Source organism: Anomaloglossus baeobatrachus, chromosome 6 (assembly GCF_048569485.1).
Source record: "Anomaloglossus baeobatrachus isolate aAnoBae1 chromosome 6, aAnoBae1.hap1, whole genome shotgun sequence".
In the NCBI taxonomy this organism is placed as follows: domain Eukaryota; kingdom Metazoa; phylum Chordata; class Amphibia; order Anura; family Aromobatidae; genus Anomaloglossus; species Anomaloglossus baeobatrachus.
Window position 1 is genome coordinate 468,112,486 of NC_134358.1, and position 15,651 is coordinate 468,128,136.

At 43.6% G+C, this 15,651-nt stretch overlaps 1 protein-coding gene across 3 annotated transcripts in view; it reads right to left on the minus strand.

The window, feature by feature from the left end:
• Positions 1–8,259: 8,259 nt before the first annotated feature.
• LOC142243409 (ATP synthase subunit C lysine N-methyltransferase-like) overlaps positions 8,260–15,651 on the minus strand; it is a 104,260-nt gene continuing 96,868 nt past the window's right edge. The window contains exon 6 of one of the 3 annotated variants that reach the window (XM_075315320.1): positions 8,260–11,488. In XM_075315320.1, coding sequence (XP_075171435.1) covers positions 11,279–11,488 — 210 coding nt within the window. In that variant the 3' untranslated portion in view covers positions 8,260–11,278. The remainder of the gene's footprint in view (positions 11,489–15,651) is intronic. The other 2 variants (XM_075315319.1, XM_075315318.1) reach the window with 2 other exon arrangements.

Below are 15,651 nucleotides of genomic sequence, written 5' to 3' on the forward strand. Positions count from 1 at the left end.
CTGCTGGATTGGAGTAAGTAGCCCTGGAAGCTCTGAGGCACGGACATTCTAATCCCTGGTGAGCCAGCGGAAGGATGAAACACTGTTGCCTGTTACATTTGTGTGTTTTGCTGGTTATGTGCTATGTGCCGTTAATTGTTTGGGGATCCAATAAAGTCTTAATATTGTGATTCCCTCACCCTGTGTTGTCTGAGTAGTGTTCTGCCCACGGTTACGGAGGTTGGCGTTCAGTTGGGATGAGCCCTGGGCCATGCTGTCTTTCTAAAGGCGGCCGGGCCCACAGACGAGAGCACCCACTGACTCCTGTGTCTCCACAGGTGGCTCAACACTAGTGTAAATCCAGAGAAAGTTTTGTTTGGATACATTTTACTCCCGAGATATACACGACCATTCACTAAATGCATTCTAAAGCCATTTTTTAAGCCATTTTGTGCAAAACTGAAATGAACACAATTTTCTCTGAAAATCATCATTCTTTCTATCATTCTTAGTTGGCATAGAAATGATCATGGACTGTAGGCTTGAGATCCCAGAGGTTGCATTTAGAGAAAGAGAAGGTTCCTCCTGGCCTGCACCAATCCCAGATTGCGTGGGGTGAGGCTCTGCAACAGGCCCCTGAATCAGAGCACAGGGGGGACCCACTCCGGCAACCATATCGCCCGTAGGCCCACAGCACTCGACGACAAGTGTGTCAAGCAGCATCTCTATGGGCTTCAAAGGATTACTAAGACATGCAGGGCTCCCCGGAGTAGAGTGAGACCGCGAGGCCTGTGAGGAGGTAGGAGCCGCTTGCGCCCACAAGGTCTCGTCCAGTGCCGGCGGAGCGAGGGCTCCCAGGGGCAGGAGGAGTTCCAGAACGGGGTCCAGCAGCTACCTTAGGTGGTGGTGGTGTTCCCAGCATTCCCAATGGTGCGGCTACAGAAGAAGCCCCTCACTGCCTGTGGCGGGACACGCCACGAGGTCCCTCCCCTTCCACCATGCTGGATGGAGCTGGTCTCCCCCAGGGTGAGGGGGTGGGGGCCATATATCGGGCAATATCCCCCTTCAGCTTGCCTGAGACAGGGGTGCCGGATCCCTGGGAGCGCAGGCCAGCTTTCCCCCTCATCTGAGTGGGTGCACAGAGTCTAAGATGCTGTTGGAGACCGGATGCAGGGAGCTCTTACAGTATGCGTTCAGCCAGCGCCATGTCAAGCCATGCCCCCACGTTATTGCATTTTAATGCAATGTTGTGGTGATTAAAAAGCCATAATTTTGGCGTTTGGAATTTTTTTCTCGCTACGCCATGTACCGATCAGATTAAATAATTTTATATTTTGATAGATCGGACATTTCTGAACTCGCCCATACAAAATATGTGTATTTTTATTATTACTACTATTTTATTTTCAGTGGGGCAAAAGTGGGTGATTTAAACTTTTTCTTTTTATTTTTTAAAACTTTTTTTTTTACTGATTATATCAGTCCCCCAGGGGACTTTATGATTACACTGTCCAACCGCTGCTCCTGATCAGAGTGATTCTTCATCATCATCAGCACCGCTCTGTACAGCAGAAATGCTGATCTCCTGTGAGTGCTGCTCTCTACCGGCATTCACAGGAAGTGAGTCATGGCAATGACAGGTGTCATCACCTGATCACATACTGCCATGTCAACCCATTGGCACCCTGAGATCTCGTCACGGGGCACCCGATAACTGCGGGGAACGGTGAGATACCCACAGGAGCACATTAGACTGCGCTGTCAGAGTTTGACAGTGCAATCTAAGAGGTTAAAAGGCACAGGTGGAGCTCAGATCCACCCATGCCTGTTATCCACACATGTCTGCTGATCAGATCGGCAGACATATGCAAGGATTTAAGCATGTCTGCAGCCTATGTTGCACGCAGCTAATTTTAGGCTGGTGGGCACTCAATAACCATGATTCTCCCCAGCCTGAGAATACCAGCTACTAATTGTTGGCTTTATCATGCTTGGGTATGAAAATTGAAAGGAATGGCACATAGTTTTAAAAAATTATTTATTTAAATAATTTTTAGAAAAGGCCACATGTCATTCCTCTAATTTTGATAGAAAGCCAAGATGAGCACACGGCTGGGGGCTGCAGCCTATAGCCGTATGCATTATCTGTGTTGGGCTTCATAGTAAGGGGGGACCCTATGCAAATTTTATCTATTTTTAAACCAATCTAGATGCAGACAGTGTGTGTGATTGAAAGCAGTCAGACATGCTGCCACTCGTGGTCGGGGCACTGCCTGACTTCCACCAGAGACGTGCGGGCTGTGGAAGTAGCAGCAGTGCATATGCATGGAGAGAATGAGTGGTCCCAGAAGCAGTGTACAGCCGCGCGGAGACTGGTAAGTAAAAAGCGCTTGCTCCAATCCCCGTATCCCTTCTACCACAATTTGTAAGTGCCTGATTCGAATCGCCATAGACTTAAATGGGGACTGGCATCCAGTCAGATATTTGGGATCAATTCCGGGCCTACCTAAACCAGATTTTTTTTTTTTTTTTTTTGTTTTTATTTCTTTAAACCCAGCTGGACCTGCCGATCCCGGGTATCCGTGAGTCTGTCCATCACTATCCATAAGCACTTACAAACAATAAATTGACTAGTGCAGATTTTAAATGGCCATCATGATGAATATGTAAGCAACTTAACAAGCAAGTTAATTAGAAAAACGCAATGTCCAAAGGAGATCAAATAGCTTTCATAAGAAACAACTACGTAACAAAAGGACCCTAAGGTAAAACTACCTGGGTATAAACATGAAAATACGCTATAGAAAATCATCAACAATTCAGAATAAATTCAAAAATATTTTTATTGTGACATTTTTATTCAAACAGAGGAACACACCACAGAGGAGTCGGTATTACATCTATAAGAAATGCTCAGGTTGCATAAACGCTATTAGTTCGTCTACAAAGAATACAGAAAAATTCGTTGGATATAGAAAAATTCATTGGATATAGAAAAATATATAGAGTTTTTACTTAATCATCTCATGATTGAAGAGATATAACCACTTACAATTCTATTGAAAAAATGCCAAGTCTGCAACCAAAAATTCATAGAATGAAAAAATATCCAAAAATCGGTGATATTGGTCACATCAGCCGGTAAGTGAGTAGGGTCCAAGGAATTCCCCTAATTAGATTGAATTTAAAGTGTATATTTCACACATAGGAGATAGACCGGTTCCAGCTCACTAATCAGCTGATGGATTTGTACGCCAAAATAATTTACTGATATTAGTAGCGGATCACAGGTTGCAGCCACGGCAGTAACCTGCAATAGCAGGAGGCTGGTAAACACTAAACCAATGAAAAATTTTGACAGTTCAAAACTTTAAGTAAAATTACTTCATAAAGACGACACATTACCTGAGCGGTGAATGAACCTCTCCTCTTCCCCGACGTACGTTTCACGCCTGCTTTTTCAAGAGGGGCGTGTCAGGTAGGGAGGATGTTGCCGCTAATATACAGGTCTGCAACCAATAGTTTAAATCATATTGTAAAAGGGGGGCGTGTTGTTATACGTCAGTACTACGATGGAGGCGTATCCATAAGCACTTACAAACAATAAATTGACTAGTGCAGATTTTAAATGGCCATCATAATGAATATGTAAGCAACTTAACAAGCAAGTTATCCTGAACTAATCCAAGATCAGAGAGGTCACAGATATATAAGTTTAGACAGATTTAAGCTTAAGGTATTGCTTACATGAGGCAGGGATGTGTGCGTCTGTACCAAAGCACATTTCATGATTTACTTCTTCAGGACACCTCCCACTGCAATTTTAGTTTTATAGTTTCTGTCATTCTGAATGTAAAAATATGTATACTTTTTTGTTTATTTCAGTTATTACATTAAAAAAATGCATATTTATGTTCGAAAGTTTTTTCTTGATTTTTTTTAAATTAATTATTTTTACAATTTTTTTTTTTTTTAACAGTCTCTCCATGGGACTTGAACATTTTACAGTTTAATCACTGATCTACTGTTATAGTTACACTGTAATGCATATTTCATCTGTCAGAGTTACAATGACAGGATGCCTGTTAGACCCTGGTTATGGCATAGCCAAATGAGCAAACAAACCTGGAGGTTATATTTTTTTTTTTTTAGGATTATTTAAAATCTGTTTTATTGATGAAACTGTTGTCAACATACAAACATATCATTTGTGCAATTACAATACATAAACATCATTTTCTCAATGCCGGGATAACATCCAGAAATTGTTACATTACTAAATTTCTTGGAATTCTTCAAATTATCTTTGTGCTATTACCATACAACCACTTATAAACTATAGGTCAGAATTCCCACTTCTTTTGACTTCCCGTATCCTAATATACTCATTCTCCTTGTGTGTCTATTGTCTTATGAATTATTGATAAATCTTTTCATATAAAAAATGAAACTAGAAAAATGCAGATTAATGTTCAGAAAAGAAAGAAAGAAGAGGAAAGATACAAGCATAAAGAAGAGGAAATTAGAGAGAAGGGGGGAGAGGGGGGAAAGCAAGAAAAGAAAAGAAAAAAGGGGGGGGAAGGAATGAGACTCCCCACCGTTTCTCAGTTCAAAAAGCTCGCCAAACTCTCCACAAACTCTGGGGACTCCATGAACATAATCCATGGTCTCCAAACTGTAGTAAATTTTTCTGTGTTCCCATTTAGTTCTGCTGTTAGCTCCTCCATTCTCTGGAGGTTTGTCATCTCCTCCAACCAATCCAGCACCGTAGGGCATCTAGTCTGTTTCCAAAATCGTGGGATAATCATACGGGCAGCCGCCAGGCAAAATCGCAACATGTCCCTTTTTTGTGTTTTAATAGCTCCTGGGAGCATAGAAAGAAGAGCAACCTGGGGGGATTTTTCTATTTCACCTCCGCTCATCTTTTTGTACAGGTAGAACACAGAGTCCCAAAAGGGTTGCAGCTTAGTACAGCTCCACCATATGTGTAGCATTGTATCTGTGTCTGTGCCACACCTCCAGCACACATCAGACACAGAGGGAAATATAGCATGTAATTTAGTCGGGTAATGGTACCACCTTGTGAGAATTTTATAACTTTTCTCTTGAGCGGCGCACGCCAAGGAAAGCTTGTGGGTCCACAGGTACGCTCTGCTCCAATCGTCCTCTGGAATATCCTCTCCCAGTTCCTCTCCCCACCTACAGACAAAGTGAGGTTTATCCACCCTATTTCTCTGGTTCAGCATTTTATAAATGAGTGAGATGCCATGTCCAGGTGATGACCCCTGTAAAAAATATTTTCTCAAAAGGAGTAGGGGGTGTCCTCATCCTTCTCTCCCTGTCCTGGTACGAGAGGAAAGATTTCAACTGCATATATTCCATCCAGGAAATCTCTCTCCCTGTGGCCTGCATGGAAGTATAAGTTGGTAGGGTGTGTCCCTGGAGCACGTGACAAAAACGAGTATCATCCGCCCGAGTAAATCCCCCGAATCTATGGGAGTGGAGTCCTGGGGGGAACTTCTTATTACCGAATACGGGGGTAAGTGGGTCCTCCTCCTGAGAGAGAGATCCCTTTTTTATCTCTCCATCCCACATCCCCATCGCTGTCCGCGTGAACTCCATTCCTTTCGCTATCTGGATCCTACTTTCTTTCTCTAACCATGGCAGTAAATGTAAGGGAGTTCCCACCACATCCTGTTCAATCACCACCCATTGTTTCGAATTACCATTAAAATGCCAGTCCAGTAATCTCGTTAGGATAGCTGCCTTGTAATATAATTGAAAATTTGGGATCCCCGCCCCCCCGTCACTTTTGTGTCTGGTCAGAGTTTTAATTCCTGTTCGGGGTCTCCTGTTCCCCCAGACAAACCCAGACAAAGCTGTCCGGATCTTGGAGAAGTAACTTAGCGGTAGCTGTATGGGTATTGTCTGAAACAGGAACAGGAACCTCGGTAACACATCCATTTTTATCGCATTTATACGCCCAAACCACGTCAATCTCTTTTTGTCATATTTCTTTAAGTCCCTGATTGTCCTTTCTAATAAGGGGAAAAAATTGTGATGTACAATTTTTGCTGGATCCCTAGGTACCATAACTCCCAGATATTTTAAAACTGACGGTTGCCACTTAAAAGGGAAATTTTGTGATACTCTCGCAAGGTCTTCTGCCGATAAAGTCACGTTCATGGCCTCTGATTTGGAAAAATTTACTTTGAAGTTGCTTAAGTTGCCAAACTCTTCAAACTCCTTGAGCAAGGACGGGAAGGATATGTGTGGTTGGGAAATGAACATGAGAAGGTCATCCGCGAATAGAGCCAGCTTACGGTTCTCCCCACCCGCCTCTATCCCGTGGATTCTTGTGTTGTTTCTCAGGGCGACCGCAAGGTGCTCCATGACTATGACGTATAAGAGGGGCGACAGTGGACATCCCTGTCTCGTTCCATTGTGGACCAGAAAGGATGATGATAGAAACCCATTTGTCCTCACTTTTGCTCAGGGTCTCGTATACGTATACAGGGACGCAATTCTACCCAAAAAATTCTGACCCAAACCCACCTGTCTCAAGGCTGCCATCATAAAGCTCCAACTGACCCGGTCGAAGGCCTTCTCCGCGTCCACTGAAAGTAAACACATGGGGAGAGACTGAGCCCTCGACCGAGCCATCAGGAGGAACAATTTGTTGGTGTTGTCCCGTGCCTCCCGGCCTTTTACAAATCCCACCTGGTCCGTATGTATTATCCCAGGCAGGGACAGGGCAAGTCTGTTGGCAAGTGCTTTAGAGAAAAATTTCAAATCTAAATTATTCAGTGAGATGGGTCTGTAATTTGTAACCAGCAAGTGGTCCTTTCCCGGTTTGGGGATAACACATATGTGTGCTTCAAGAGACTGCGCTACCCACTGGGAGTTTTCAGATATGGAGTTAAATACTTTGGTCATGAACGGGGATAACTGAGTCTGAAAAATTTTATAGAACTTGGGGGTAAACCCGTCCGGACCTGGGCTTTTGCCTGAGGGAGAATCCCTGATAATAGATGCCACTTCTGTCTCTGTAAAGTCTGCTTCTAGGTTTTCAACCTCAGTATTGGGTATAGTCGGCAGGGCTGTTTTAAGTATGTAATCATTTATTTTAGTCTCCAAAGCTTCTTGTGGCATATCCCCAAATTTGCCCCTTATGTTGTAAAGGTCACTATAATATTTTTGAAACTGCTCCGCTATGTGGATTGGGTTCTGAGTCAAAAGGCCGTCCGATTTTTTGATCGTAGGGATGTGACTGGGGACCCCCCTCGGATGTAATAACCTAGCTAGTGGTCTGCCACATTTGTCCGCATATTCATACATAAATCTTTTTAGTCTATTCCTGTGGCGCTCGTATTGTCGGTCCAGAATGGATTTAAGTTCCTCTCTGTTTTTAACTAGCTCTGTCAGTGTCACCGGGGATAATGTCTGCTTATGGATCTTCTCTAGGTCTGAAATATTCTGAAGTAGAGACAGAATAGTTTGGGCTCTCTCCCTCTTAATCCTAGCCCCATGTTTGATCAGAATCCCTCTCAACACACACTTTAGTGTCTCCCATTGAACAGGTAGGGTAGTAGTGTCTCCTGAGTGTATCTCCAAGAATTCATCTATTGTGTTCTGCAGGTCTTTCAAGCATCCCTGGTCCCTCAGCAGACTATCATTCAACCGCCAAGACCACGGCCTCCCAGGCCCATCCGGCATAGTGAGGCTCAAAAATATGGGGGCATGATCTGACCAAGAGATACTGCCTATAGAGGCCTGTATCTGCCATGTCAGGGCCTTCTGACTTACAAGGAATAGGTCTATGCGGCTGTACTAAGAGTGAGCCGGGGAAAAATATGTGTAGTTACGGTCTACTGGGTGTAGTGTTCTCCATGCATCCACTAATCTGAGTTCCTGTATACAACGTTTAACCTTCGTTAGTTTCCTTATTGAGAGAAAGTTATGTCCCGACGTTGTGTCTACCTTAGGGTCCAAAGTGAAGTTTAAATCACCGCCCACGATCACGGTCCCTTCTGCGAATTCATCCATTGATGATAGGAGAGAGGAGCAGGTCGTCGCCGGATCTCTATTCGGTAGATACCAATTGACAATGGTAAAGATGGATGAGTTAACATTAATTTTCAGGAATATAAATCTTCCCTCCGTGTCCACCCGTGTATCTAGAACTGTGTGCACTAGGGACTTATGGATGCCTATGGACACTCCCTTGGATTTTGACTCTGGGTTGGAACTGTGGACCCAGTTAGTGTAATATCTGTCTCTAAAGATGGGGAGGTGGCCCGTTTTAAAATGTGTTTCTTGGATCAATAGTATATGGACTCTTTTTTTGTGCATGTCAAAAAATATCTGGGAGCGTTTTTGCGGGACATTAAGTCCCCTCACATTTAGTGAACCCCAATTAATCTGCGTCATTCTAATGCGGAGGAACGGTGGGGACTCTAGGGATAGGTTCGGGGATTAGGGAGGGAGAGAGAGATGTGCAGGCAAGTAGGATAGGAAGAGCAGGGAAAGAGAAGAGAAGAGGTAAGAAGGTCGAGAATACAAAAGAAACTACCAACAAAGCAGTAGAAACCAAAGGCAAGGAGGTCAGAGTGCCTCCCGCCTGCAAGGTCACAACAAGACCCTAACGTCGGGTCTAAAAAGACTAAAAGTAACTGTATAAGTATAAGAGAATACCAAACTGTCTAACCTAGGGATGGTGAGACTACGCCACTCTTTTATGGCGTGTTATCCCAATCAGGGAGGGAACTTTCTACAAAGGAGCCCCCTGCCCCGGACTAACAATAAGCAATTATTCAACTTAGTTTGTCAGCCAGAGCCCTATATAATGTGAGGGCACAAGGTCTAGAGAGAATAATGTGCTATACACCGTAAGGGGGTGCCCCCCGCCCCCTCTTCCAGGAAGGCGGGAGGGAACCCCCCCCTCATAATCAGAAAGACAATCCCCCTGGCAAAAAAAATTATAGCAAAACTGGGAGGTACATTCTATTGAGAAACAACCCAATGAATTTTTGTTTATAAACCAATAACTCCTTAAACATCAGACTGGTCTTCCTCTTCGAGGGCCACGCATCCGATCACCATCTGGGGCAGCACCCCATACCCCCATTGGAAACACCGGCCATTCCTCTATAGGCACCAACGGAATGTCCAGGGCTGCAGCAAACGATGGCATATCAGTCGGGTTCCTAAGAACATGCATTCTTCCCGCGTGTCGGACCTGAGACCTTGTATACTGGCTGTCTGGGGTTATCAGCTGCCTCTCCTCCACTGCCCGGGTGGTTTACTCCCTCTGTCTCTGCTGCTGCTGGGGCTTCCCCTGCCTCTCCATCTTGGGAGATGTCTGCAGTGCTGTCCTCTGCTTCGGCCCGGTAAGGAAGCCTCTAATTCCCTTCTCCTCTGTCCGTGACGCTCCTCTGCTGGGCCCCTGGGAGCTCTCCCTTCACCTGCGCTGCATATCCTTTTCTTCCAGGCTCTTGGGCTGGTTTAATTGTCAGTAATGTAGTCCGGTGGCAGGAGCTGAGACAAACACGTCCTCACTCCTCCATAGCCAGGACACGCCCCCTGGAGGTTATATTTTTACCCTCCTTTGCCATGACAATCATTGGTACCCCGCAATCTCATCACGGGGAAACTAAAGGTAGCCCCCTCCTTCTCACAGTCTTCTAAATGATGAAGTTGCTATTGATAGAATCAGCTATAGGGTTATACAGCCCGGCAATATCTTTGAAATATGATTTTGGGTCAAGAGATTGGACTCGTATGTATCAGATATTTATTCTCTGTATATGCCACAAATGTCCTATGAACACTGAACATAAATTAATAGGTTATTTAGAAGGATTAGCCTCCTAATCTGTTTATATGGGGACCACAGAAATAGGTTAGGATATTTTAACAATAATAAATAGCTTGCAAGTCACATATTGTAAAAACGTATAAGGATTCACTAATCTACAATGATTCATGTCAGGATTTCGTTTTTGACTAAGAAAGAAAAAACACAAGTATCTCCTGAAACTTTTAAACTTTTTTCTTAGAAATTGAAAAGGTTGTCTAGGGAAAAATATGCTGCCAGAAACCTCTGGCTGAAGCGGGCTTTACACGCTACGATTTCGCTACAGCGATCTCATTGGGGTCACGGATTTTGTGACGTACATCCGGCCGCTGTAGCGATGTCGTAGCGTGTGACTCCTAGGAGCGATTTTGGATCGTTGCAAAAACGTCCAAAATCGCTCCTCGTTGACATGGGGGTCCGCTGCCAGTTATCGCTTCTGTCGCACGGGCGAAGTTGTTCCTCGTTCCTGCGGCAGTACACATCGCTACATGTGACGCCGCAGGAACGAGGAACATCTCCTTACCTGCCTCCGGCCACAATATGGAAAGAAGGAGGTGGGCGGGATGTTACGTCCCGCTCATCTCCGCCCCTCCGCTTTCATTGGGCGGCCGCTTAGTGACGTCGCTGTGACGCTGAACGGACTGCCCCCTTAGAAAGGAGGCGGTACGCCGGTCACAGCAACGTCGCTATGCAGGTATGTGTGACGGGGTGCCAGATTTTGTGCGCGACGGGCAGCGATATGCCAGTTTCGCACAAACGATGGGGGTGGGTCGCATGCTAGCGATATCGGGCCGGATATCGCAGCATGTAAAGCCACCCTGAGTCTTATTTGCATCAAAAGGATTGGGCATTTATCCCTAGAACGCATACCTGGGGCCTCGCAGGCCTGCTAGCTCATTTGTTTTCTATGGTAGATTTTTATGCTTGCGCGTTCTAGGGTTAAAGGGGTTTTCACTCAAAATGAAGGTATCACCTATTCTACAAATAGGTGATTACTTATTTATCAGTGGAAGTCTAGTTACTGGGACTCAAAAAATCAGCAGAATGGGGCATTTTGTTCCCCCTTAAAATGGAGCTAGAATGGGTATGTATGCCTCTCTACTTTTTTTACTTTTTTTTTCTTTTTTTTAAATACGGAACTACAGGAAAAAGCCACCTGCTGCAATATGCAATCCCATAGAGAAAAAAATAGACCATGTGCATTGTTGCTCCATCATAACAGGGCTAAACGTGCCCATACTGGCATTTAATTGAGGATGCAGCAGTCTAAACTCAACTAATATATAACTTATCACTTATCCTGTGGCTGATTTCTCAGGAATGGAAGATACACTGGCCATTTAAAGGTATTGCTGGACTGGACTTTGAAAAAGCGAAATGCGTATATAAATGGTTTGGCGTCTGAAATCCAGCCGACAGATTACTTTTAAAACCATGCTGTGTCTAAATGTTCAGTTCTTCCATGGTTTTTAATTTCAGCATTGATGCTTTAATACTACTATCCTTCGATATCTTCTTGTCATAAACCCATACAGTATCTATTCCATGTCCTGAAATGTGGTCTGGGATCCAATTTGGAAAAGGAAAACGGCAAGCAATCACTCTTGAAGTAGGAGACAACTCATTTTGAAGTTTCCTTTCTAGTAATGGCATCTAAAAAAAACAAAAATATAATTAAATAATTATATATTGTAAGTTAAATGTTAATGCTTTTAAAGTGTCTTTATTATTTTTTGTATCTCTGTTACACAGGTGAGTCTCAATAAACTAGAATATCATCAAAAAGTTAATTTATTTCAGTAATTCAATACAAAAAGTGAAACTCATATTATATAGAGTCATTACAGAGTGAGCTATTTCAAGTGTTTATTTCTGTTAATGTTGATGATTATGGCTTACAACCAATGAAAATCCAAAAGTCATTAGCTCAGAAAATTAGAATATTACATAAGACCAACTGAAAAATGATTTTAAAGGGAACCTGTCATTAGAAATTGAGCTTTAAATCTAAAAGATTCCCCCTCTGCAGCTCGTGGGCTGCATTCTAGCAAGCTTCCTGTACTTTTTGTGCCCCCTTTTAAACCAAATAAAACACTTTATAAAGTTGTACCTTTTTGCCTGCAATTCTTGTAAATCGTCCATGTGGGCGGGCCGTGTGGTGTCGGTTACTGTCCCTCCTTCTGGTTTACGCCGTCCCCCATTGCTTCATTTCATAGATCAGGACGCCGCCCACAGCGCCCGAGGTCCCGTGCACGCGAGGACTGCTGGTGACGTGGTCGCGGGCACGATATTATGGTCGGCGCTGTGAATGCATCGCAAGTGCCCGCCCATAATACCGTGGCCGCGCTCTCCCCTTTGCCTCCTGCGTTCTGCGCAAGCGCTGGCCAAATGATCCGACGTCACCTTTCCCATCTTGCCCTGCAGCAGGAAATAGATGGGAGGAGCGGATCAGGCCACCACAGGTTACGAGGAGACGCTTGCGCAGAACGCAGGAGGCAAAGGGGAAAGTGCGGTCACGAGGTTATGGGCGGCACTTGCTGATGACACTCACAGCGCCGCCCATAACTTCGTGCTCGCGCAAAGCGTCACCAGCGGTCACACGTGCACACAGTGCACGGCACTGCTACAGTCGCACAGCGCATGCGCGGGACCACGGGCGCCCAGGGGCGGCATCCTGAGGTTTGAAATTCAGCGTTCGGGGGCGGCATAAATCTGCTGGAGGAACAGCAACGGATCCCAGAGAGCCCGCCCCCATGGACGATTTACAAAATTTGCATACGAAAAGGTACAAGTTTATAAAGTATTTATTTTGGTATAAAAGGGGCCACAAAAACTATAGGAAGCTTGCTAGAATGCAGCCCACGAGCTGCAGAGGGGGAAACTTTTAGGTTTACAGGTAAATTTCTGATGACAGGTTCCCTTTAAACTCAGAAAATCCCCAGGGCCAGATGGCATTTATCCAAAAATATTGAGGGACTTGAGCTCCGTAATCAACAGACCACTGTATCTCATGTTTTTAAACTCGCTTGTAACAGGGTTAGTGCCTTAGGATTGGAGGATTGCTGATGTGGTACCGATATTTAAGAAAGGTAAGAGGGTGGATCCAGGCAACTACCGTCCAGTAACACTGGCATCAGCAGTATGCAAAGTGTTTGAGGGCATTATAAGGGATGACATGCAAAAATATATTACAGAAAATAATATAATAATTGACACAGCATGGATTCATGAAAGATAAGTCGTGTCTAACCAACCTGTTGGGGTTCTATGAGGGAGTAAGTGCAAATCTGGATATTGGTAATGCAGCTGATGTGATTTATTTGGATTATGCAAAGGCATTTGATAATTTACCACATAATAGCCTTATACTAAAGCTTCAGAAGCAAGGACTAGGGGAAACTATATGCAACTGGGTAAGGAATTGGCTAAAAGATAGGAAACAAAGAGTAGTCATAAATGGTAAATTCTCTAAATGGGCTATAGTCAGAAGTGGGGTGCCGCAGGGATCTGTGCTAGGACTGATTTTTTTTTAATCTCTTTATTAATGACCTTGTGGGTGGGATTGATAGTAAAGTGTCAGTCTTTGCTGAGGACACCAAACTATGTAGGATATTAGAAACTGACATTGATAGTATAATATTACAAAAAGATCTGGATAAGATGTCAGAATGGGCAGATACTTGTCAGATGAGATTTAATGTTGATAAATGAAAAATAATGCACCTAGGACAGAGTAATCCTATTGCTGCATATACATTAAATGGAAGTAAACTCAGGACTACAGAACAGAAGGACTTGGGTATTTTTATTAAAAATAAGCTGAGCAGCAGCACTCAATGTCAAGCAGCAGCTGCTAAAGCAAACAAGATTTTAGTGTGTATAAAAAGAGAGATTAGATCCTGTGATCTCAACGTAATTGTTACCCCTCTATAAATCACTTGTAAGGCCACATCTAGAATATGGGATCCAGTTTTGGGCTCCACATTTTAAAAAGGACATTCAAACGTTAGAGTCAGTTCTAAGGCGGCTAAATAGACTATTATAAGGAAGGCATCCCATATGATGAGAGGTTGAAAAAGTTAGATATGTTTAGCTTACAAAAAAAACGTTTCAGAAGATATCTCATTTATATGTATTAATATGTGTGTGGTCAATATAAAGGACTGGCACATGACTTATTTCTTCCAAAAGACAGTACTAAGGACCAGGGGGCATTCACTGCGAGTGGAAGAAAAGCAATTCCAGCAGATAAATAGGAAAGGGTTCTTTACAGTTAGAGCAGTCAGACTGTGGAATGCCTTACCACAAGAGGTAGTAATGGCAGATACTATAGCAGCTTTTAAAAAAGGGCTGGATGATTTCATCAGTACACACAACATTGTCGGTTATAGGAGACTTAGGGACAAAATGTAGAATTGGTGGAGGAAGGTTGAACTAGATGGACCTAGGTCTTTTTTCAACCTATGTAACTATGTAAATGTTGGCCTACTGAAAGTCTGTACAGTAAATGCATTCACTACTTGGTCAGGGCTCCTTTTGCATGAATTACTGCATCAATGCAGTGTGGCATGGAGGCAATCAGCCTGTGGCACTGCTGAGGTGTTATGGAAGCACAGGTTGCTTTGATAGCAGCCTTCAGCTCATCTGCATTCTTGGGTCTGGTGTCTCTCATCTTCCTTTTGACAATAACCCATAGATTCTCTATGGGGTTTAGGTCAGGTGAGTTTGCTGCCCAATCAAGCACAGTTATAGTGTGGTTCTAAAACCAGGTATTGGTACTTTTGGCAGTGTGGACAGGTGCCAAGTCCTGCTGGAAAATGAAATTTCCATCACCAAAAAGCTTGTTCTAAAATTTCCTGGTAGACGTCTGCGCTGACTTTGGTCTTGATAAAACACAGTGGATCTACACCAGCAGATGGCTCCCCAAACCATCACTGATTGTGGAAACTTCACACTAGACCTCAAGCAGTTTGGACTGTGGCCTCTTCACTCTTCCTCCAGACTCTGAGACCTTGATTTCCAAATGAAATGCAAAATTTACTTCCATCTGAAACCAACACCTGAGCAACAGTCCAGCTCTTTTTTTCTTGGCCCAGGTAAGATGCTTCTGGCGTTGTCTATTGTCATGAGTGGCTTGACACAAGGAATGTGACAGTTGTAGCCCATATCCTGTGTGTGGTGGCTCTTGAAGCACTTACTCCAGCAGCAGTCCACTCCTTGTGAATCTCCCACAAGTGTTTGAATGGCCCTTTTTAACAATCCTATCAAGGCTACAGTTATCCCAATTGTTTGTGAACCTTTTTCTACCACAATTTTTTCTTCCACTCAAATCTCTATTAATATGCTTGGATACAGCACTCTGAACAGCCAGCTTCTTTAGCAATGAGGTTTTGTGGCTTACCCTCCTTGTGTCAATGACTGCGTTCTGGACATCTGTCATGTCAGCAGTTTTCCCCACGAGTGTGTAGCTTATTGAACCAGACTAAGGGACCATTTTGAATGGAAGGCTTTGAAGGTGCTTTGTGTTAATTATTCTAATTTTCTGTGATAATGAACTTTGGGTTTTCATTGGCTATAACACTGGGCAACAATTTGTTTTTCATTTTTTGTTGCATGAGGTTTTAGAAGAGATTATATATATTATATATATATATTACAGTGCAGACTAAAAGTTTGGACACCTTCTCATTCAAACAGTTTTCTTTATTTTCATAACTCTAAAAATTGTAGATTCACATTGAAGACATCAAAACTATGAATGAAAACATGTATACTTTGCACTTTCCCAGGGGGCAATGCTCTAGAATCACTGCGTT